At 35.9% G+C, this 23029-nt stretch overlaps 1 protein-coding gene across 4 annotated transcripts in view; it reads left to right on the top strand.

The window, feature by feature from the left end:
- PIK3C3 (phosphatidylinositol 3-kinase catalytic subunit type 3) overlaps nt 1–23029 on the top strand; it is an 83643-nt gene that overhangs the window by 19815 nt on the left and 40799 nt on the right. For 2 of the 4 annotated variants that reach the window (XM_086770192.1, XM_086770189.1), the window contains 15 exons: nt 1761–1832; nt 2263–2352; nt 2951–3055; nt 3532–3624; nt 5304–5489; nt 6793–6947; nt 8210–8297; nt 9505–9572; nt 12549–12654; nt 13514–13630; nt 15386–15517; nt 17859–17987; nt 18311–18380; nt 19057–19121; nt 21931–22015. In XM_086770192.1, the coding sequence (XP_086626318.1) occupies nt 1761–1832; nt 2263–2352; nt 2951–3055; nt 3532–3624; nt 5304–5489; nt 6793–6947; nt 8210–8297; nt 9505–9572; nt 12549–12654; nt 13514–13630; nt 15386–15517; nt 17859–17987; nt 18311–18380; nt 19057–19121; nt 21931–22015 (1561 nt within the window). The remainder of the gene's footprint in view (nt 1–1760; nt 1833–2262; nt 2353–2950; nt 3056–3531; nt 3625–5303; nt 5490–6792; nt 6948–8209; nt 8298–9504; nt 9573–12548; nt 12655–13513; nt 13631–15385; nt 15518–17858; nt 17988–18310; nt 18381–19056; nt 19122–21930; nt 22016–23029) is intronic. The other 2 variants (XM_086770193.1, XM_086770190.1) reach the window with 1 other exon arrangement.

Here is a 23029-nt window from a genome sequence, read left to right as displayed (position 1 = left end):
ATAGCTCTGTCATCTCTTGTCATCAGATTTGTCATCTGTTTGTTTTCAGAAGGACTTTCTGCCAAAGCAATTTCATTGTTTTTTATGTAACTTGACTTTCCAAAACTAGTATAACATGATCTGAAAGTTCTGTCTGATGAGATGGCAAAGGTTTTAGTACAATGTGAATGCTGATCTGTCAGTGTGGCTCTGTCTCAGTTCACTCTACTGTTATAGTAGTATTTTGTTATAATAGAAATACTTTAGGAATACTATTAATTCTATAAAATTCATTATTCAGGCAGCATGGTTTTAAAACAGAGAAACTGTAAGCAAATGTTCTCGTTGTCCTCTTCAGTGTTTGCCTGTGTACTTTTTAAAAAGCCTAATGGAAAAAGCAATCCTGCTCATGTTCTGAGACCATCATCAACCACAGCCATTCTATATGTGTGTAGTTACTGTCATTACTTTGACTGCAAAATTGTTACTTCAGAAGGGCATAGGACACTAATAAGCATAACAGAGGTATCTTCCTGAATGTACATGTTAATACTAAGAGATCTTTTACTGTAGTCAGCAACAAAAAATGTATGTAGCTGGAAAAAAAAATGTTTCTCCTGGGAGGTTAATGGCAATTTTAATTTCTGTGTCTTTAGTGATGAATGATTCTTTTCTTCCCCTTAATACAAGCTCCTCACTTCTTTTAAAGTTACCTCTTAAAAATATGAAAATAAAGCCACACCAAGAGGCATATGTGATTGGAAAAGTAGGAGGAGCAAATAAAGGAGGGTGGGGACAGAAGCAAACCTGAGCAAGTTATCACAAACTTACATTATTGAGGGACGTGTTGATATGTCAAAAAAACTTTATTCTGAGCTGAGATTTACTCCAAAATAAATGAGAACAAAATAAGTATAAATAGAGCACAGCACATACTATGCTGGTGGTTTTGTGTTGTTTTTTCTGTTTTACTGTTTTATACTGTCTTTTAAATGGAGTGTTCTTCTATAGATTATATCAATTAATGCTTAGTTACACTTCTGAGGTAAAAAAACTCCAAAACTAAACTCCTGGGTGTGACTGGAAGAAGGGAGCAGAGTTGTTGTTTTTGTCACATGGTGGCAGGCTTTGTATCTTTTCCTTGTGCCTGATTCAAACAGGAAACAGACCTTCTCCCTTCCCTTATTTATGCAGGTTAGACGTCTCTAAGGAAAACTAGCAGGCTCCTCTCGTACTGCTTAGAGCAGCCCAGTGTGAATTACTAGAAGAGACTGTCATGCTCCATGTGGAACCTGTGCTGCATATATATATGTGCACATATATATCTTACTAAATTCATCTGCGTTTTAGAGAACTTATATGTTGAACTGTTAGGAGATATTTTGTGCAACATGGTTGATATTTTTAGGAGATAACTTGGTTTTGGTGGAAATATGGACCCTGATTTGGTTTCTCGTTGTGCTTGCAGAGGACACATGTAATGATAATGGCAAATTTCTCTAGTCGCTTGCCTGTGTGCCGGCATGATAATGAGTTGCCAAGCTGTGTCTCGTCAGATGAACTTTCATATGTTTTGCCATCTTGTTTATCATCTGGCAAAAACGAACATGAGAAAAAAAATCCATTTCTTGTTTTCTGTTTTCCCCTTTGTAACGATCAAAAGTCAGCAAGGTGCAGTTGCATCATTCTTTCATTATATTCACAATACATTAATATGACATATTTGGGTTTTTTTCCCTTACTTGAAATGTTTAATATGCCTTTAACTTTTTGTTATTCAGGATGGTGATGAGTCATCTCCAATTTTAACAAATTCTGAAATTGTTAAGATTCCAGATCCCCAGATGTCTATGGTAAGCAATCCTCCATGTAATGCAATCTGTATTATAGTATTTTTGTTAAGGTTTTTGTAAATGGAGATGAAAGCTTGCCTATATTGATGTCTCAAATATTTTAAAATTCCAGTGGAGAGATGTATTTGACCAGTTGAGAAATATCAGTGGATTTGACTTTTTGTATTCTTTTCTGCTCCTGCTAGATTAAAATACAAGAATAGATTTAATGGTCATGTTCATCTCCTCTTTTCCATACCTAATGTGCTTGCTTTTGGGGTGTAGGAAAGCAGAGAAGGGAGATTGTTGGCAGAAGAGGTCAGAGGGTGGGAATATAAGGTAAGAGGGAGCTGAAGAAAAGAAGTTTAGAGGAAGGTATAGTAACTCTTGGTCGCTTCATCTGTTAAAATATTTTCTCCCTACACTCTCTTGTATGTTGTCTTTCATGTAGACAGTGCCTAAGTACAGTTCTAGAAAAGATTTCCATTATTGTGGATGCCAATTCAGTGGGACTGGTATTGGCAGCTTTGGGAACCTTAATGTAAGTGGGCTTCTACTGGCAACACTGTTTGAGCACTGTGTAATCTAACACTGCAAGAGCAAGTCTGATAATGCTGAAAACTGCCTTGGCTGCTGAAATCTCGTTGACACTGTGGCTCCTATTGTGGCTCCTACTGTTGCTAACATGGTATTAACAGTGGGGAAAACTTTTTGAGAAGTTTTTCTTGCATACAAAGCTTTATATTGCAAACATCCTAAAAATGTTTATAGAGCGGCTAGCACATTTGAGTGCTATTAAAATCACGGATATGTTGACTGGAGCGCTTGCATTTTGCAGCAATTCACCAAAAGGCAAAATAGGGTTTGTATATTGTATGAAGTAAAAAAAAAAAAAACAAACAAAAAAACCCCAAAAAAACAGAACCCAAAAAACCCAACAAAACGAAACCTCAAAATCCTGAACAGCCCTCCATGTATTGTTGAAGGAGTTTCTTCTAAAACAACCCCCAAAAATCCAGAAGACACTGTTAATTTTAGTTGTCATACATTATTAAAGATACTGGTGAGTCTTTCCTAGATGGTTTCATTTCAGTAGTAATTTTCTCTGGAGTTTAAATATACTGACCCTCTGCGTTTAGGAGAACTTAGTAGAAAGCAAACATCACAAGCTTGCTCGAAGTTTAAGAAGTGGACCTTCTGATCATGATCTGAAGCCTAATGCAGCTACGCGAGATCAGCTTAATGTAAGTCAGTCATATGATGGCTAAATTTGATTTTATCAATTGGTTGGTATTAATAATAGTGACAATTTAAGGAAAACACAGTTCATTTCAGAGAAAACCATTAATGAAGAAATGTTGTTGAGTGTTTTACAAGTGTTTGGTTAGATGGATCCAACTCAGAAAGGAGCACTTACTCTTCTTTTTTTTTGTAGAACAGTTTTGGGGGGAAAAGAACACATATTGTGCACATATTATGTAGGTGTTAATGGTGGTCTTAAAGTAACTGTGTATGTTTACCTACATGGCCAGTTCAATCAACCATATAACTGCGGAGCATCGCTATGATAGCATGAGAACTTTGTGTTACTGGAAAGCTTTTTTTTTTTCCTGGCTATTTTTGCGTGTTGTCAGTGTTGTGCTGTGTCACAGTGTAGTTTAACTTGTTGATTATGCCTGTTCATGTTTTTAAACTCACTTTCTAACTATGTATCTAATAGATCATAGTGAGTTATCCACCGACAAAGCAGCTAACATACGAGGAACAAGATCTAGTTTGGAAATTCAGATATTATCTTACTAATCAGGAAAAGGTAAGTTGAATGATTTGAGAGGACTTACTAATGCAAAGAGGTGCTTCATCTGGCACTTATTCTACCGTGTTCTGTTCTTGCAGAGATACAGAGCTTCAGTGTCTTAGAAGCTAGTCAAGTTTATTTTAACTTTTCCTATAATGTTACTGATGTAAAAATCAGTGACCGTAATTTTCCCTCATAAATCATATGAACTATCTATTACTACAGCAGTCTTTCTACAAACACTGACTGTCAGCTTAAAATGCCAATTTTGTCTTCAGCAAGGAAAAATTCTTAAAGAGGAGCTTCTTCATCTGTTTTAGACAGGAGTTAGTATTACCAGAATAAGTAGCAGCACATTGTAAGCCTAAAGTACATTAAATAACTAAATAATCGCCCAGCAGTGGGCATTTTTTATGTAGCAGTAATTGTGGTAGAGTGGTAACCATCGACTTTACATTTTACTTATAAGATAACCCACCTGCAGTTTTTTGGGTCGTACTAAAGCAGTCCAATATTGTATTGTCACTTACATCAGTGGGGTTCCTCAGGTCTGTGCTTACATAAATATAGTTTGAACCTAGCTCTGCCTTAACATGAAACACTAATTTAACAGCTTTCTTCTGGACAAGTTGTCCAGCTGTGGGATGAGTGGGTTCACAGTGTGCTGGACAAAGAACTGGCTGAAGAACAGAGCTCAGAGGGTTGTAGTGAATGAGGCTACATCTAGCTGGCAACCAGACATCAGTGGTGTCCCTCAGGATTCAATACTAGGGCCAGTCATGTTCAATATATCTACCAACAATCCAGATGCAGGGGTTGAATGCATCATTAGCAAGTTTGCTGATGACTCTCTTGAGGAACAAGAGGCTTTACAGAGGGATCTGGGGATGAAATTTAAAAAGCCAAAGTGCCAGATTCTGCACCTGGGACAGAGTAACACCATTATAAACTGGGAGAGGATAGGCTGGAGAGCAGGCTTGCAGAAAGAGATCTGGGGGTGCTGGTTGACAGCAGGCTCAATATGAGTCAGCAGTGTGCCCTGGCAACCAGGAAGGCAAACCACGTCCTGGGGTGCATCAAACACAGCACAACCAGCCAGTCAAAAGATGTGATTGTCCCTCTATATTCAGCATTGGTGCGGCCTCACCTTGAATTCTGTGTGCAGTTCTGGGCCCTACAATTTAAGAAGGTTGTGAAGGTCCTTGAATGCATCCAAAGGAGGGCAGCAAGGTCGGTCAAAGGCCTGGAAGGAATGTCCTGTGAGGAGTGGCTAGAGACTCTTGAGCTTGTCTAGTTTAGAGAAAAGGAGGCTTATTGCTCTCTGCAGCTTCCTGAGGAGTGGAAGTGGTATCCAGTGATAGGATGCGTGGGAATGATTCAGAGCTGCCCCATGAGAGGTTTAGACTAAACATTAGAAAGCATTTCTTTACCAAGAGGATGGTCAAACACTGGAACAGGCTTTCTAGAGAGGTGGTTGATGCCGCAAGCCTCTTAGTGTTTAAGAGGCATTTGGACAATGCATTTAGTAACGTGCTTTAACTTTTGGTCGGCTCTGAATTGGTCAGGCAGTTGGACTAGGTGGTGGTTGTAGATCCCTTCCAGCTGAAATAGTCTATGTTCTGTTCTATTCTATTCTAAGTAATTTGTTTAGCCTGGCTTTTCACTGATTAGTTATCCAATCTCTTTCTATTTAGGCCTTGACAAAATTCTTAAAATGTGTCAACTGGGACCTACCACAAGAAGCAAAGCAAGCACTGGAGCTACTGGGAAAGTGGAAGCCCATGGATGTGGAAGACTCTCTAGAACTTCTGTCGTCTCACTTCACCAACCCAACAGTTCGGCGTTATGCTGTTGCCAGGCTTCAGCAGGCCGATGACGAGGTATTAGCTGGTCTCTGGGTACAAGTGAAGGTCAGCTGCTCTCAGGAATTTTAGTTTCATTGAGCACTTGAAATGTTTGCTACTTTTTAAGGCATTGAAGTGAGTAACAGTGATGGAAAACTAAAAAAAAATAATGAAATTCACTGTGATGCTATTTGTTATAAGCTGTTTATGGAGCAAAGTCTTCACATTATCAAGTGGCGCTCATTGATCATTGTCTTAGTGTGAACCCCCGAGTGATAGCTGGTTTTGTCAAACAAGGTGAAACAACTGTATGTTCTCCCCAGAAACCAATGATAAACTTTGAATGTTAACCTTCATAGAGGTGCTCTGAACCCAAATAGCCTACTAAAAGATTTCCAGCAAATCCACCTGGTGAACTGAAGGAGTATATTAACACACTCTTTTGCCAAAGAAAGTGAGTAGAAAAACATCTGTGGAAATAAGTTGTTTCTAATTGTATACTGATTAGAGTATGATGAGCTGCGATTTATGAGTAGAGCCCACTTAATAGATGCTAATCTGTTAAAATTTAATTATTTATATATTTTATTTTCTTTCGACAGTAAAAAAAATACTTTGAATCTATTACCATAATGCTTGAATCCTTGGCAACCAATAGAATTTAAAATAGGAAGAATAAATTTATCAAATTTTTGCTAGTCTTTTTCAATAACCAAGGTCATACTACTTTAACTTTAAAAATGTACCCTTTACGAAACATTTGAAGGCAACTAAACAGAGTAAGTTGAATAGTAGCGGGAACAAATTCATTAGCAACAGCAAGTGTTTAAAATTCTATTCTTCAGTCTAAAATGTATCAAATATGTGTGTTTTTTGGATCCTCAGCTACAGAAGGTATTAAATAAAAAACACAGTGCATAAGAGAGGAGAGAATCTGAATTCCTGGTACTATGGTCCCTATTTTATGCCTGAATTTTCTTCTTGGAAGCCACAGACTGAACGGTTTGTTTTGTAGATGCTGGCAGCAAATAGGGCAGTTTAACTAAAGAGAACTTAAAAGCAGTAATTGTACTTAAATGTTTACTTAATTAGCAGTTACTACCTTTGCATAACAAAAACTTAGTAGTGTGATAATTCAGTATCTTTTGGTAGTCAAACTTCATCCTACATCAGTTTTTCTATTGTATATTACTTGCTAGGGAGACCTCAATTTCAATTTCTTTATAGGTCACTAAATCCTGACTAAGTTTTTCTATAAATGAGAATTTTGAGAACATACAGAGTCCTAGTCAGCTTTGACTGATCCCCTGAGTTCATTTTCATTTTTTTCCTCTGTGAGGATTTGCTGATGTACCTGCTACAACTAGTCCAGGCATTGAAATATGAAAACTTTGATGACATAAAGAATGGACTGGAACCTAGCAAGAGGGAGAGTCAAGGTTCAATGTCAGAAGGCATGACAACATCTGGAACTAATGGTGCAGAAATAGACAGGTAAGAAGCTTAGATTTCCAGGAGGAAAGGAGAGATCTAATGCTGCAAGACCTCAATTTTTTTCTACTTTTTAGGAATCATTGCATATTCAACATCCTATTTTATAATACGAAGCGATGACAAAAAAAAATAAAATAAAATAACCCCTGAGCATTCATGGAATGTATTTCCTGACTATAGATAGTTTTCAGAGCAAATGGGCTTAATCTTGAAGTTGTGGCCTTTCACCTTACTGCATGAAAGGAAGACAACTTCTGGAGAGAAGGAAAAACACTGGCATTGCTTCCTTCTGTCTTTGCAAAAGTTAGGATGTCTTCAATGAAGCTGTTATATGATACTCCACTTCCCGCTTTCATCAAAGAATATGGATCTAGAAGTCCAATCAGTCTGAAATGGAAAGAAATTATTTCCTGCTCTTGCAAAGGATGATGTAGGGACAGTCCTGTGAACGTAAAGGAGCTGAGAGAGCAGACGTTCTATTTTTGCAGGAAAGGCTGAAATATCTTATTAATATAGTATTAAGCAAGGTGCAAACACACTTGGTTAACTGAAGTCTCATGTGAATATTTAATACAAATTTCCAGAATTTTTAATCTTAAGCTTTAGTGTCTAATCGCTTGTGTCACTAGGGTATACTTTTCATATTACAAGTGTACTACTTTTCGTTGATCTTGCTGCTAAGCTGTGGAGTGGGTGTCCTGGGATATACGGTGTATTTTGAGGCTGCAATGACATGTAGACATTAGTAGAGCTGTTTGATTACTTCCTTTCAGGTGAATTTACTGTCTGATAATTTTGCCTTGCAAGCATTTAGATTTCTCTGCTCTCTTATGTGTAACTGCATTCCAGAGATGAGTGCTTGCAGGTGTTGTGTATTAACAATTTCATCTTAAGGACATTTCAAAAAAGCTTTTCCTGAAAATGCAGATTTGCTGAATTCCCATCTAGGTCTGTTTATTTTTTGTGGAAGATAAAACAAAATGCTATGTTTAGTGTAAGTGAATGTCCCTCATAGCCATAAACTGTGTAGCTATGCAGGCACAGATTTTTACCGTTTGCAGAACTGCAGCTGTCAAAGGTGCTGTTCATGCCATTTGTTCTGAAACAGGTGAGATGACTGTCTTCAAAGATACTTCTCTTCCAGTTTTCTTAATTTATGATGCTGTGGAAGTGAAATGCGTTGCTATTTCTATGCATGCCCCCTGACCCCCAAGCAAGAACTTGAGGCGTTTTATGCCAATTACATGCTTTCCTTTATGTAGTTCCCAGATTATGAGTCCTGTTCCACCTGTTTCCTCACCACCTCTTACTTCTAAGACAAAAGAGCTTGCAGACAGTGAAAATCTTGATGTAAGTCAAATGCTTTACCTTGTACTTTTAATTCTATTTTTAGGGACCTTGTGCTGTTTTTAGGTTTTGTTTGTGAACATTTGAATCTTTCTGCTGTATCTTGCTGAATACTTAAAGTGCTCGAAGAATATAAATGTAAACTAAATGCCAAGAAAATAGCAATAACCTAACTGATTATTTTTTTTACAGGCCATCTATTTATGTGCGTGGTTACACTATCCAAAATCGAGGGACTGGGCATTGAATTCTTCATAAAATTAAAGTACTCTCCTTTAAAGGAGAAAATTACTGCAAAGGCTATCACACACTGATTAGATACTGACAAATGCAAATGTTTGAGGTGTTTTAAAGCAGGTTTTTAAATGAAAACAGTTATCGAAATGTTCTTTCTGTAGCCATATTCTTTGGTGTGGGTGTTGTCTTTTTTTGAACCTAAGTGAGATGCTATGTTGATTTATACCTGCTGAGGATTCTCCTCAATTTACGCCACAAATAGAAGAGTAATAAGAATGAGACTGGAGGGAGGGAAAGATAAAAGGTAAAGGCAGTTTGAGGGAAACTGATTTTAATCTGATGTGCAGTTAATTGGTCTTTGAACTAGAGATCTATTCGCTGTTGCAAATCTTCCGTTTTGAGTCTCAGTATTGCATAGACAACAAGCCTCAAATTGAGTATATATCAGTAAAGATACACAGATTTCTTGTTAGTTGGAACATTAAACCTTGAAAAAGCAGCTAAATACTGTGTATCCTCTACAGATTTATTTTCTTTATCTTACAATGTAGAAACTCTTAAGGAGTTTCAGATTTTCTGGATGCAAAACAGAGTAGCAAATCCCTTTCAGGATGGAATCTTATAGCAAGGGAGAATTGCATAGGAGGAAAATGTAGTATATTGCAAATAGAAACATTGCACTAAAGGTTTATTGTTGGAGAATATGATGTACTTTTGACATGTTGATAAATACATTACTGTAGTAGCAGACCTTTTTTTTTCACTTGTAGTGTTGTTGCTGGATTTGGAGTAATACTAAAACTGATATGATTTAAATATGAAGTTGGATTGGTTTCAGATTTTGAAAGGGAATGTATCTCTCAAAACTTTTTTTCCTTAACTTTCTCTCTCTCTCTCTCTCTCTCTCTCTCTCTCTCTCTCAGCGTTTAGACCTATTTGTAACTTAATTTCACTGTTTTTAAATCCCTTTCAGCAAGACCTTTGCACTTTCCTGATATCACGAGCATGCAAAAATTCCACGTTGGCAAACTACTTGTACTGGTATGTTAGAAACTATTTACTGTATCAATATGTAATTGAAATCAAAGCTATACCGCCCAGAAAGATGCACATCAAAAGATGACCTGTCTTGAGAACTTGAAAACCTCAGTTTCTCTCAGGGTGAAGTAGCAGATTTCAAACAATACAAATTTGAACAGAATATTTAGTAAAAGGAGGGCCCTGGTTTTTCAAATGCACAAATATGCCTTACTGTTAGACACAGGAAGGTGATTTGTAGGGCATTAAGTAGAGTGTTCCAAAACAACCCCCAAAACCTAACTGTATTTTGTAAGTTGTCATTCAAATTGTTTATGGTGGTGAGAAGGAGATAAAATTCATCTTCTGCTCTGCTTTTCTGTTTGGTCTGTGTTTATAGTTTTTGACAGCATTGGCTAGAATACTGAAGTTATGCACTTTAGTATTAGTCAAGAGTGTACTTTATGAAGGTTCATAAAGCACTGATTTTTTGTGCTAATCTAATTATTTTTTTTAGATTCCATTTGTGGTTATGTTATGAGCACAAACAAAATGTCATTGCAGATGTGTGCTTTCTTAAGAGGGATCTTTAGTTGCGAATAGTTCATCTAGATAGTGGAGAGGTAAGATTACTCAGCGAAGTGTCTTGTCTCACTTCAGTGGTTTAAGAGTTAAATTAGATGCCTAAACTAGTCGTCTACATGCCTTCTGAGTAAGCATTTGCAGATAAGAATTGTCTCATTTGAAGAAAGCTGAGATGAATAGAGCTGTATGTGTGTGTGTATTAATGTACGTATATATACACATATACACAACACAGACATTTACTTGTATATACACATCTTGTAAAATTGAGAGATTAGATGCCTTTTACATGGCTAAACTGGAGTTGAATAATTCTCTTTTTTTTCCTTTGTAGATATGTCTAATAATTAAAAATTCTAATTTAAGTAAGTCATGAATTAGGAACGGAGTGTGATTGTAATGTAAACCTACCAAACTGTTCTTACAAAATTCTTACAAGAATCCTAGCCTACCCTGAGAGTGATGCCATTTGTAAATGGAATTTGTAAAGTTTTGTTATTTCATTGCTTTTACAGTAGCTTGAGTTTAAAATATTTAAGTGCATGACTTAACTACGTTTCGTTAATGTACATCCTTCTATTGCAGTGGCCAAACATAATGTTTGGCTTCAGAAAAAAGTGCTATTAAATTTAAATGATTAAAGTAATTGCAGATCTAATTGATGTGGGTAGAAGCCAAATATGTGACCCAATCAAATATTCTTTATTTGAGTGTTAGTAGGTTAGCTTATTTCTATCATATTGATGGAAAGTGTGCACTTACATTTTGGCAACATCTTAGACATTCCGTCTAGAGAAGGTTCAAAACATCCAGAACTCTGAATTTTTTGTCTTATGACTAAAAACAAAAAACTCAAACCAAAAAAGCCCCAGTCAATTTATTCTTTATTTTCTTTCCAGACATCTCAATTTCTCAGTGACAAAATACAAATCTTGCACCTGACGTCGCCATAAATCCTCTTGGCTGCTGATCAATTGCTTCTTTCAACTATCCAGGCACAGCATGCACCTAAAATAATCAATGAAAAAAGTACAATAACCCTTGAAAATCAAACCTCCTGCTTAGTCACTTGTCATTGTAAAGCTATCCTATCCTTATACTTTAACAGCAGCTACAGAAGTCATTGCTGCTGTTTTTTTCTGTCTCTTCTTCGGACCTATGAGACACTTACCCAAGTATGAAGTATTACTCTAACTCCTTGTGTCAAGATGGCTTTGAGAAACTGTGTAGGGCTTTTTAACAAATGAAGATGAAACTGCCATCTTTCAATTCGTTGCTTCGTATTTTCCTTGCAGTTTTGGTGCACAGACTTTATGAATATGGACTTATTTTTATACACATGTTACTGCAATATACTTTTGTTCTTTCAGTGAGGAAGTGGTGTAGAGCAATATATTAGCAAAGTTCTAGCAAGTCTTTAGTTACAGATTTCATTGAGATAATACTTATGGAATAAGCTATGTATGCTTTATTTTAATATATATAATGCCTTGTGTATTTATGAAAAAGACTAATAAAATCTGATCAGCTGCAAATGATGGAGCTCTAATCTTGTCCCATCGTCATTCAGCTGCAAAGACATTGTGCACAAGTGCATAAGGAGGCATAGCTGTCAGCATAAAGTCCAAGTGTGTTTGTTGAATGTGCAGGCTCACTTTTGAATGTAAATACAGTGTTAGGAAATCAACTGACTTGCTAATTTCTTCTTTTTTAAAAAAGTGGGGTTATATATTTTTACTGGGTGGTATTGGGAGATATATTGATCAACAGAAGGAACACTTTCTGTGTATAGCTACTTTTTGCTTGTCAGTGCTGTGAATAGAAATAAGCACAAATGCAATCCAGACAACTGTTTGACATACCAAAATAAATTTTCAGTATGACTGTCCCAAATTCTTGTGTTTAAATCTTCTACCTGAATCATAATTTTAGAAATGAAAACTTATTTTGGTATGTAGACTTTGCAGAGCTGCTTCAGTACCAATACTGTCTCTTCTACCATTGCTAGTGGTTAATTAGGAAGCAGCTAGGGAGATTCTTCTTGGTTTTTGCAGGTGTACTTGGATAGCAAGTTTGCATCCACTACGTTATGTAGAGGGCAGTAGCACAGTGGGATGCCCACTCCTCCCATGTGTACTGCTTGGCTGCGGTGTTCATATGATTTTGACTTCTGACTTGCCGTGTTTGAATGATACCATTTCACTGTAAGTGAAAGACCTCAGAAACTCTGGTAGACTCTCCTGATCCAAGTGGGAATTTGACTGTGTAATTTTGAAGAGTTCACCTGTTGGTTGATATCTCATTCAAAGATCAACTGTATTTTCAGTTCCAGGCCTATAGTACAGTGCTGCTGCATTTCACTCTAATCGTGTAGCACCAGAGTACAGCATAAGATGGGTTGTTTTTATGCTGCAGGTATGTAATAGTGGAGTGTGAAGACCAAGACACTCAGCAGAGGGACCCAAAGACTCACGAAATGTACTTGAACGTGATGAGAAGATTTAGTCAGGCTTTGCTGAAGGTAATGCCTCTATGTAAGGAAATACATATTATTTTGGGATAGTCATTTTTTCAAAAGGCACAGGTGTCTAGGAGGACAGTTTTTCATGTCATATGTATTGAAATTTTTAAAAGGCTTTTGCTTTTGCTTAAATTTTGAGTTTGTGATAAGCCAAAGAAACTGCTGAAAAAGTCCAAGTCTTGAGAACTTTTTCCTCTCTTTTATTGCTTGTTCCTGTTAGTAACATGCTGGTTCTAAAATCCTGTGCCTTGTGTAATCAGTTTATTTCATTTACTATTTCTTTGTTGGAAGCACTTGTCCTTACAGTGCAAATTGAGACGAGAGACCTGTCTTTTGTTGTTCTGTACATCAGCAAACAGTGTTGTTCTCTGTATCAGCAGCAGAGGGTGCTGCAGCAGCAGGGAAAAAAAAACCAAAAACAAACAAACAAAAAGTTTTCTGAATGACAATCTGTAATTCATAGCAGATGTGCAGTCTTTCCTGACTTTAGTGTATCTCACAGTTCATATTAATTCCCATTTTAGGGATGTTACTCAAATCTGGCTTTTATGCTTTGTAACAACATTACATGTGGTTATACCTACTAACTTATTTTGTCTGTGTGAACAGGTTTGTCATGCATGACTGTTCACCGCTGAAATTGTTGGTGCAAATTGAAGTGCACTGGTAGATCAGATAATTGGTTGCCAGCTACAGTGATTCTGATTGTGTTTTACAGAAAATACCTTTTGAATTGACAGGAAATTGATCGTTATTCACTTACTTCTTAGATGCCCAAAGGTCTAAGAATGAAAGAATAATTTATAGATAAAATAATCACAGAACAAAGAAATAATTCTCTTTCTTTTCATTCACTTAGGGTGATAAGTCTGTCAGAGTTATGCGTTCATTGTTGGCAGCGCAGCAGACATTTGTAGATCGACTGGTTCATGTAATGAAAGCAGTGCAGCGTGAAAGTGGGAATCGTAAGAAAAAGGTAACTAAAGGATTGGAAAACTTATCTCTGGCTAGAATTTGACAATAGGAATGTTAGCTTTTCACTAAAAATTCTTAGCGCTGAGATTTATAACAGACGTCTGCCTGTCCTGTAATAGTTTTAGCAAACTTTAAACAAACTTAGGAGAGGTTTGGATGAGTCAAAGTCCGAATGCCCCATCCCTGGAAACATTCAAAGCCAGGTTGGATGAGGCTCTGAGTAACCTGATCTGGTTGGAGATGTCCCTGCTTCTTTCAGGGGAGTTGGACTAGATGACCGTTGAAGGTCCCTTCCAACCCTAACCATTCCATGATTCCATGATTCCATGAAAGTGTTATGAAAGTTTCTAGATGAAAAAGAGAAAAGGCTCTTGAGAAAAACATTGGGATATTTTGGCAAAAGGAAGATATGGAAATAATTAGATACTTGATGATATAACAGTGAACAAGTTGAGGGATGTGGAAAGGGAGCAGAGGTTATTGTGGTGTGATAGATAGATAGTGGGACAGATAATGAAATTTGATTAGCAGCAAGGTTTAATTTATTCCAAGAGCAACAGAATGATTTACATTAAGATGTGTGTTTAGCAGAACTTTGCCATCTCTGCAAATTATCTATTGTGTCTTGAGGAAAAGGATTTCTATCGTCAGTGCACTTTGAGAAGCTTTGTCCTTCTTAGTTAAAAAATTTCAAATGAACTTGACGAAAGATGTGAAGAGGAAGCAGGAATGCCAAAGGAATTTCTATTCATGTATTTCCTTCTCCTCTGAAATATGTCAGTATTTTCAAGCATGGGTTTTTTAGTGTAATTTTTTTCACCTTCTTTAAGTCTATGGGGTGTGTTTGTGCGGGAAAATGAAACACTTAAGTGTTGCATCATTTTTATGAAATTTTATGAATGTGCTACTTATCAGTAGGATAGGTGTAATCACTAAAAGAGGAGAAGGGTTTTTCAAGTCGTAAGAATGTATTTCCTGCTTGTGCAATACATTGATAGCATTCTGTCAAATATTCTTTTAAAATTGCCATGATATTTCTGTAAAACTAAGAAACACATGGCTTTGATTTTTGGATTAAAATATAGGTAGCAGCAATTAACCAATAGAAGTATTCCCAACAATAGTGGACTACCTTGCTGTGTGTTTCTGTTTATGCCTGTTGCATTCAGTAGGGGAAAAGACTAGAGGCTTCTGTGTATTCGACCTTTATTATGGAGGACAACAAGCGTAAAGAACTCAGAAACTGATTTCAGTTGTTATTTCTGGTAATTGCAGATGTAGGAATGTAGAGCAAGCTCTGAAATCAGATCTTTCAAGCTGTTGGCAATTTGGTTTGTTGATAGTAGCGAATCTCTTTGAGTTCAGGGATTTGAAGAATCAGAGCTGAAGACTTGAAGAAAGTTTCCGAAGCAGAACTAACATTTGACACTGTTAGAGAAAATAAATCATCCTGCTATTTTTACAGGCAGTTTAGAAATAATTTTTTGTAACAATGTAACACCTGGCACTTACTGCTTGGCTGAACTCGGACTAGATGGAATATCTGCTTTCTTATTCAGATTACTGCAAATGGAGAGTTCTTATTTCACTGGATTTTAAGAATGAAGCCTTGATTCTTTGGAAGAGTAAATAATGTAATAAATATAATATATCCTTTGTTAAAAGACTTTTTAATTGATCATATATACCTAGTGAGTGTTTTATGGTTTTTGTTGGTTTTTTTTAATAACAAGTTTTTATTCTTTTATTATTTTAGAATGAGAGACTTCAGGCATTGTTAGCAGATAATGAAAAGATGAATTTAGCAGATATGGAACTTATTCCACTTCCTCTGGAACCTCAGGTGAAAATTAAAGGGATAATCCCTGAGAAAGCCACGCTCTTCAAGGTAAATGAGATCTTCTGAATAGCTGAAGTACAAACAAATCTTAATGGCACTAAACTTAGGAACATCAGTTGAAAGATTTAAAGCAGGTGACATAGTTGAGGCAAAATGTAACTAACGTGCTCTTAAGGTGGTTAAAAACCCCTTTTTTTCCTTTGTGAAACTTTTTTTTTTCCTTTCAAGTTAACTGGCAAACTTTAAAGTAGCTTTTATTTGAGTGATACAGTTACAAAGTTTATGAAGTCCCTAAGCAGAAGGCATGCTTTCTAGATCAGAATTTCTCAGAATTTTGGTTAGACTGCGTTCAAGAGGTATACTACTTATGATCAAAATCATACAAATCAAGTCAGGTGTGCTGCTTCTCAGATAAATGTTTGCATCTATTCCGTTGCAAAATAAAACTTTTAGATTAGTAGAGACTAGAAAGCAATAAGGTGTTCCTTTTCACACAGTTGCAGTGGGCTGAAAGGTAGATCCTGTATCCTTGTGGTTGGTTTAAGGACTTAGTAATTTGTAGCAGTTGCTTGGATCTTATGACCATCCCTTAATCTAGTTAATAAACAGTCAATATATTGTTGAAAGGACTGGGGTTATTTTGCTTCCTGTGCTACTTGGAATGTAAGTTATTGTGTGAAATGTGAGTTATTCCCTATGTCCAGTGATGTAGGACCTCTTTAGAAGTTTACTTTGAACTCGTATAGTTGGCTGTGATCTAATTTTAAGATGACTAAAATGTGCTTTACAAGTCAGGCCTATGTCCAGGAGGCATTCTCTGACAGTTAAAAAGCATACAAGCTGCTGTGACAACCAATGGTAATCCATTGTCTCTACTAGGTTGTAAATTTATTATGCCCAGTAGTTTCTAACTTTGGCAAGCTGCTTGTTGACTGTTACTTAAAATCAGAGATGGACGTTTTTGCATAGTTTTCTGCCATACTAGCTCTTGGTTTCCCAGCTTTGACTTGCTTCTTTTTATACCAGTTAGTCTCTTTGAAGAGTACGCTTCTTCAATTGCATGCCTGTGCACCTCAGGTTGGAAGTAACATTGAAAAGATCTTGTAATGAAAACAAGGTTTTGCAAACTCGAGTCAACTTTTAGCATGAATATGATTTAAGGGTTGGGGGAACAATGCTGACAAAAAGACTGCTGGAACAGCAACTAAATATTTCCTATCAAGAATAGCAGTTTAACTTCATCAGGACAAACTCAGGTCAGATAGTCTTCTACACGTCTTCCGTAGCAATATAGAAAATTTAGAACCAAAAATATAAGACATAACTTGTTTCAAAATCAGAGATGGATTTGATTCTCTTGATTCGGAAAGGTTACAGATTTCCTTTTGTTCTCTCAGTCTGTACTATGGGGTAAAAAACAAACCACCACAAAGAGGGAAGAATGACTAATTGTTGGTGCTCTTGAACATCACATGGCAGCTTTTATAGGACTGTTTGAAAAATAATTTTTCCTTTATTTATGGAAGTGAATAATTTTGGATGATACATTGCATGTGAAAATCTAGTGTAAGTGTTCAAATACTAAACTCTGTATCCTTAATTTTTTTGTTTGTTTTGGTTTTGAGGGAAGTGACTTGGTCAGTTACAATAGATGAAATCATTCATGTAGGTAATTGATCCCCTTCAACCCATTCTGTGCAGAGAAATTGCAAACAATTAAATTGGCTTTCTCAAACAACCATGTAAAAAGGCATTTTTGCTTCTACTGAGTAGATTAAGGAAGCAGTTAATTGTTTAAGATTACTTGCCCCTAGCATTTCTTTGATGTTTATCCTATAATTGTGTCTCTTTTTGATCTGGTCAGTTTAAATTTGTTTTGTTGTGACCTTTTGCATAGTGTTTCTGTGTTGATTGGAATTACATGCATACAAACAAAACTTGAATCCTTCTGTCCTCTCCTCTTCTGTTGCTGGGGGAGTGGGGGAAATGTATCCTTCACACTCCTTGCTAAAATGAAGGAAAGCCTTAAGGTATTTATTTTAAAAAACGTGCTTAGATCCCACTTTTGGTAACTGGAAATGGTGTGTTCTAACTATTTAGTCCTAGACAGCGAGCAATTGCTTTTATAAGCTTTATGATTGCTTCTATTCTACCAAACTTGAGGAACATGAAGAGAGCTGTGGTGCGCACTATCACACTGTTGGTATTCAAATGGGAATATTCTAAACCTTTTTGTAACTGAATTTGATACTTAAATCCTGTGAACCGATACTTGCTTAATTAACTTCTGATCTACAATGCAGTGAACAAAAATTTTAGAACTCCACCGTAGCAACGTGTTACGAACATTGCTGTGAACCAGCTTAGTAGAGTAAGTTTCCTTTTCTAGAGCGCCTTAATGCCCGCTCAGTTGTTCTTCAAGACAGAAGATGGAGGCAAATATCCTGTAATTTTTAAACATGGTGATGATTTACGTCAAGACCAACTTATTCTTCAGATTATTTCACTCATGGATAAGGTGAGAATTATTAATCAACTTCCTTGTCCTTCTGTGTTCTTCGTTTTCCTTGTTGAGAGCAAGGCGTTTTAAAACTGTTAATGCAGCTTACACTGCTGATACATTCCAGTGTTCTCATATCTTGGGTGGCTTTTTTCTTTTCTTTGTAGACATGCAAATAACCCTGTGTAGGTTTAAATAAATAAATTGTCAAACAAGATTTCACTCATTACTGATTTCAATGAAGAATAGTGGAGATGAATGTCCAATACACATTCCTTTTAGAAATAGAAGCTACCTTTCTATTGCCTTTATTTTTGCTTTTTCATGTTGTTTTTTTCCAGCTGTTAAGAAAAGAGAATCTGGATTTGAAGCTGACGCCCTATAAAGTGCTGGCAACTAGTACAAAACATGGTATGAATACTTTTATTTCATAAAAATACATTATTGGGAGGAATCTTCTTCTGTTCATAGACTACTACAACACTCTATTTTCATGAGAGATGTTTTGCTTAGTACGGCATTCTGAAAAAGGAGCTCAAACGTATAAGAAAATCTTATTGCATGGTAGTAAATATGACTTATAAATGCCGAGTGACCATGGTATTCCATAGGTGACTCAAATATCTTCATAAAAGAAGCCTGGTCAGAATTTTTGGAATATGTGACAATCAGTAGTGTGATCTTTGCTGCTAGCTTACTATGTGATCTCAGACAAATAACTTTTAACACTCCTGTTTATAGATCTTTGCATGAAATGGAGGAGAAACAAACTAAGACAAAAGAAAATCAAACTTGCCTATGATTTTAGATACATTCTGGATATATATTTAGAAAGTTATTGAGTTATCTTTCTTTTCTCACGAACACTGGAAACAACAGACCTTTTGCAAGCTAATTTGGTCATGACAAGTTGTTTTAAAACTACTGAAGCCAGAAAATTGGGACAAAACATTGGGGTTTTTTTTGCCTATGAGAAGCAGTTAAATGGAAGTGTGTGTTAGTGTTGACCTTTAATAAACATGCATTATAGAGCAGCTTGAAAGTTCTAAGCATTACAGATTTATTTTTTGGTTGATTTCTGTCACAGGCTTCATGCAGTTTATTCAGTCAGTACCGGTTGCAGAAGTTCTGGCTACTGAGGAAAGTATACAGGTATGTGATGGGGGATTTTTAAGTCATCTTCTTATCAAGCAGTATAAATGGCAAGCTTAGATCTCGTGCCAGAGTCTCTGTTCTCGCTATTGACTTTTATATCTGTTGTTAGAAGACGAATGTGACAGCTTGAAACGTAAGAGTATTTACAGTAGATGTTTTACTTTAAAAAAGTATACTTAAGTCACCACAAGTATCTCATATCCTAAAGGTAATATAATTTAAAGAAATGTAAAAGTGTAATTTAATTGTGATACTGAAATTCTGTCTTTGCTGCAATGATGAATGGAAGATGCGTGACACTTCTCTGTACTGTTTTGTTTTAAAGTGTTTTTGTAGTTCACTGAGTACTTCTGGCTTGGTATCTTGTCAAAGTATGTTTTAATGTTTTGGTTTTTTTTTAGTGGAACAATTAAATAGTTTGTTCATATAATTTCTGAAATCTGTTTCCCTGATGCAGTGCATCTATAGATACTGTATGATTTTTTTTTCTCTGCTTTTTTTTTTTTTTTTTTTTTTTTGTAGCTGTCCTGGAATTGAGTAGGGATGTACAATTGAATAGTGGCACACAAAAGTCATGCTAGTTTCAAGCATGGCACACAAGCTAGGTAGTAGTGCTCAGCTGGTTGAGATAAATATAGTTAGATTAAAAAAATACTAAATTACCGTATGAGATACATAGCTAATAAGTTTTTAAATGAAAACACAGCGTGTTCATGTTGGATTCAATTTGTTACAGTACTTTTTTCCCCTTTTTTGTAGTTAATACTGAAGTTTGCATTTGTTCATAGCTTGGTAACTGGGAGCCAAAGCAAATGGCTCCCTGCTACTATAAACTACAGATATTAAAAATCTGGAGATTAAAAAATGTATATAACTTGTTATTATAATTTGCTTTATCAATGTTCACAGTTTATTAAAAATGCTTATCATTAATTAGACAATGACCAGCATCAAGCTGCCTAAGTTTTTTTGAGCTTTCTGTTCCATAAGGATTGTGATAAGCTACATTTGATAATCATACATCTTATAAAGTGTTTTTATGACAACTGTTTGTAATCTTGGAAACGTACTATTCATATTATATGAATTATATAATTATCGTCCATTATATGTTTTTATAAAATAATGTATTTAGAAATGCTTATGAAATTGTCATTTTGCAATTACTTGCAACATCATATTCCAGTCCAGATGCCCCACTGTTTTAGTTGCTGTGCAGATGTAAGGAGCATTTTTTCCTGTTGAGAACTGCTAATCTAAATAGACAACATGCCAGAAGAATATGATCTAAGATTACCTCACAGATCAATGGCAAAGTATGTTGCCGATTTCCTGTGCCAAAGCATGTTAAAGTAGCTGGGCATTGTAGGCCAAGGAAATAAAACCTAAGTGAACATTTTTAGATACTGTGAAAGCTTGGTTTATTCTTTTTGTAAATGTTTATTTTGGATGTCACAGCTGTTTTGATAAAGATGGGCACTCTATCTAAATATTAAAGAATGTTTCACTTCTGAAGAGATTTAAAGCTGGTAATGCAGATCTGCAGGAAAAAAAAATGTTGTTTTGATGTTTGAGTGTTACTTATCTTCTATCGACAATCTTGAAATTACAGGTCATGTTTTGGAGGTATTTCTGTTCCACACTAGTGTTTAGCATTTGGATTGTCTGAAGTCTGTGCAGTTTTGGTTTTTTTGGGCTTATTTTTGTTAGTTTTTGTTTGTTTGTTTATTTGTTTTTTGAGTGAGGTTAATTTTGAGGTTTTTGTTGAGGTTTATTTTTTTTGTTTACAGTATGAAAAGTTTTGGAGCACTGAAAGTAGATCTTCCTAGTATGATGTTAACCAGTTAAAAATTTCTATCCACACTTCTTTTAGGGATTTAATTTAACAGAATCTTTCTACTGTGTCAGCTTTTTTGATGTATCTCAGAAGGGCTTATTCCTCTGTAAGCAAAGATAATTAAAGCTTTCTCCAGGTCTTAAAGCTCTGATACATCTTACAACAGGACTGCTTTTCAAGAAAAACTTTCTTAAATAGCCTGCAGGTACCTTCCCTCAGTACCTACTTCTCTTTTTTAAGATTCCTTTAATTTTTTTTCATTATTATTTTAGTCACTTATGTGTCATCCAGATGCCTACAAAGCTCTTCTTACAGTACGTAGATTTGTGTTTGCTTACTGGAAGAAACTTGTGCTTAGGCTTGGCTGTAATTTGGTTTCATCTCAGTTAAGGAAAAAAGAATTTTCTTCTGAGTGATGGGAAGGACTGTTTTGGCCCTGCCCCCATTTCACAGAAAGTGTGAAGTTTCCATTTAATAACTTAGATTTTCCTTGTAAAGTTGGTAGTGGTTGGTTGTATTGAGGAATATGGAGACATATAATGATGATAAACCTTGTGAGAATGTGTGTCCCAAAAGTAGTTACTAATCTGGACTGTTAGTCCTGTTTTAGTTTCTGTTGGTCTGCCCTAAACAATTTCCTATCGAAGTACTTACACTCACAGTTATTAATTAGTAACTTTTGAATGCATTGTGAATTTTCTGAAGCTGTTAATAAAGAAAACCGCTTTTCAGTTTGAACTTCAAATCTGTTTCTGGAGAGTATAAGAATGTGATGATTAGGACAGAAAATAAATAAAGCAGTATAAAACTAAATTAAATCATACTAGGTTTTTTGGGAGTGGTTGTTAGTTTAACAGATTGTAATAACAGCCATTTGCAGTCTTGAATGAATACTTTTTGCTACCAATTCTAAAGAGCCTGTTTCAGATCATGTGGAATAACTAAACATGTTGGTGACTTACCCTCCAGAACTTCTTCAGAAAACATGCACCTAGTGAGACTGGCCCTCATGGAATAAGTGCAGAGGTGATGGACACATACGTTAAGAGCTGTGGTAAGTTACAGTCTTACAATTGGTAACTGCATATCTGAAGTATAAGGGACAGAGTGGATGAGATAGTAACACATTTCAGTTTAGATGACTGCAGATGGGGCAGTATGCATGTACTTGCAGCAGAATCCCTGTGAAAAGAATAGTTTTGAGCCTGGCATGTCATACAGAGTTTCTCTTTGACCTGTTTTTGTTCCCCTTAAAGGAGACTGGAAATTAAATACTCTCTACTTTCTATCAATAGTCTTACATCTTCCTCCTCTGCATCATGAGTTTGGGTCTTTATAACTCAGGGAGATGTAAAGCATTTATATAATAATAAATCACCTGTATTTGAGGTAGAAAATTTTAATTTGTTTTAAAACATTGGGTTTTTAGAGGGTTGAGGCTACATTCAACTTCTTTTTGCATTTGGACGACAAGAAAAAGTGGTAGTGTAGTTCTTTTTCGGTAAACTGATGGCAATGTTAAAATATCACATTTGCTGTCCATTGAAATAGAAGCAACTTCATTCTACACACACACGAAAAAAGGAATTGAATTGTTACTCTGCAGTATCTTCTCCTTTCTCCTCCTCGTTCTGATGGCACAGTCTTTAGAACTGCTTCAAACTGGTTAGTGGGTGAAAGTAAGAATTAAACTGGTTTGTGTTAGTTCTTATTTATTTATCACTGCGTAGCTTACTGCTTAGCTTGCAAGTATTGCTGACCTATACATTCATGTTCATATCAGTGTCTAGTGCTTGTTTACAGTTGTCCTAAAATATCTTATGTTCAAAACGTATATATTCATTTTGCTTGAAGTACTTCTTCTTCCTTGGAAGTATCTTAATCCCAATATTGAATGAAATTAGGTTTTTAATGTTAGGGATATAATTGTGTAGTAAGAAATTAAAATCTAGGCAGTACTGAATAAACTTCAGAATGTTCTTCATACTGCTGATAATAATGATTATTCTTCACCAGCACCACCCCTGCCCACAGTCTCTGTTTTATATTTGTTACTTGTGAATAAGAA

Source organism: Chlamydotis macqueenii, chromosome Z (genome assembly GCF_036417535.1).
Source record: "Chlamydotis macqueenii isolate bChlMac1 chromosome Z, bChlMac1.mat, whole genome shotgun sequence".
Taxonomy (NCBI): domain Eukaryota; kingdom Metazoa; phylum Chordata; class Aves; order Otidiformes; family Otididae; genus Chlamydotis; species Chlamydotis macqueenii.
The sequence above is the reverse complement of the archived record's forward strand: the minus strand, read 5'-3'. Positions and strand labels throughout refer to the sequence as shown.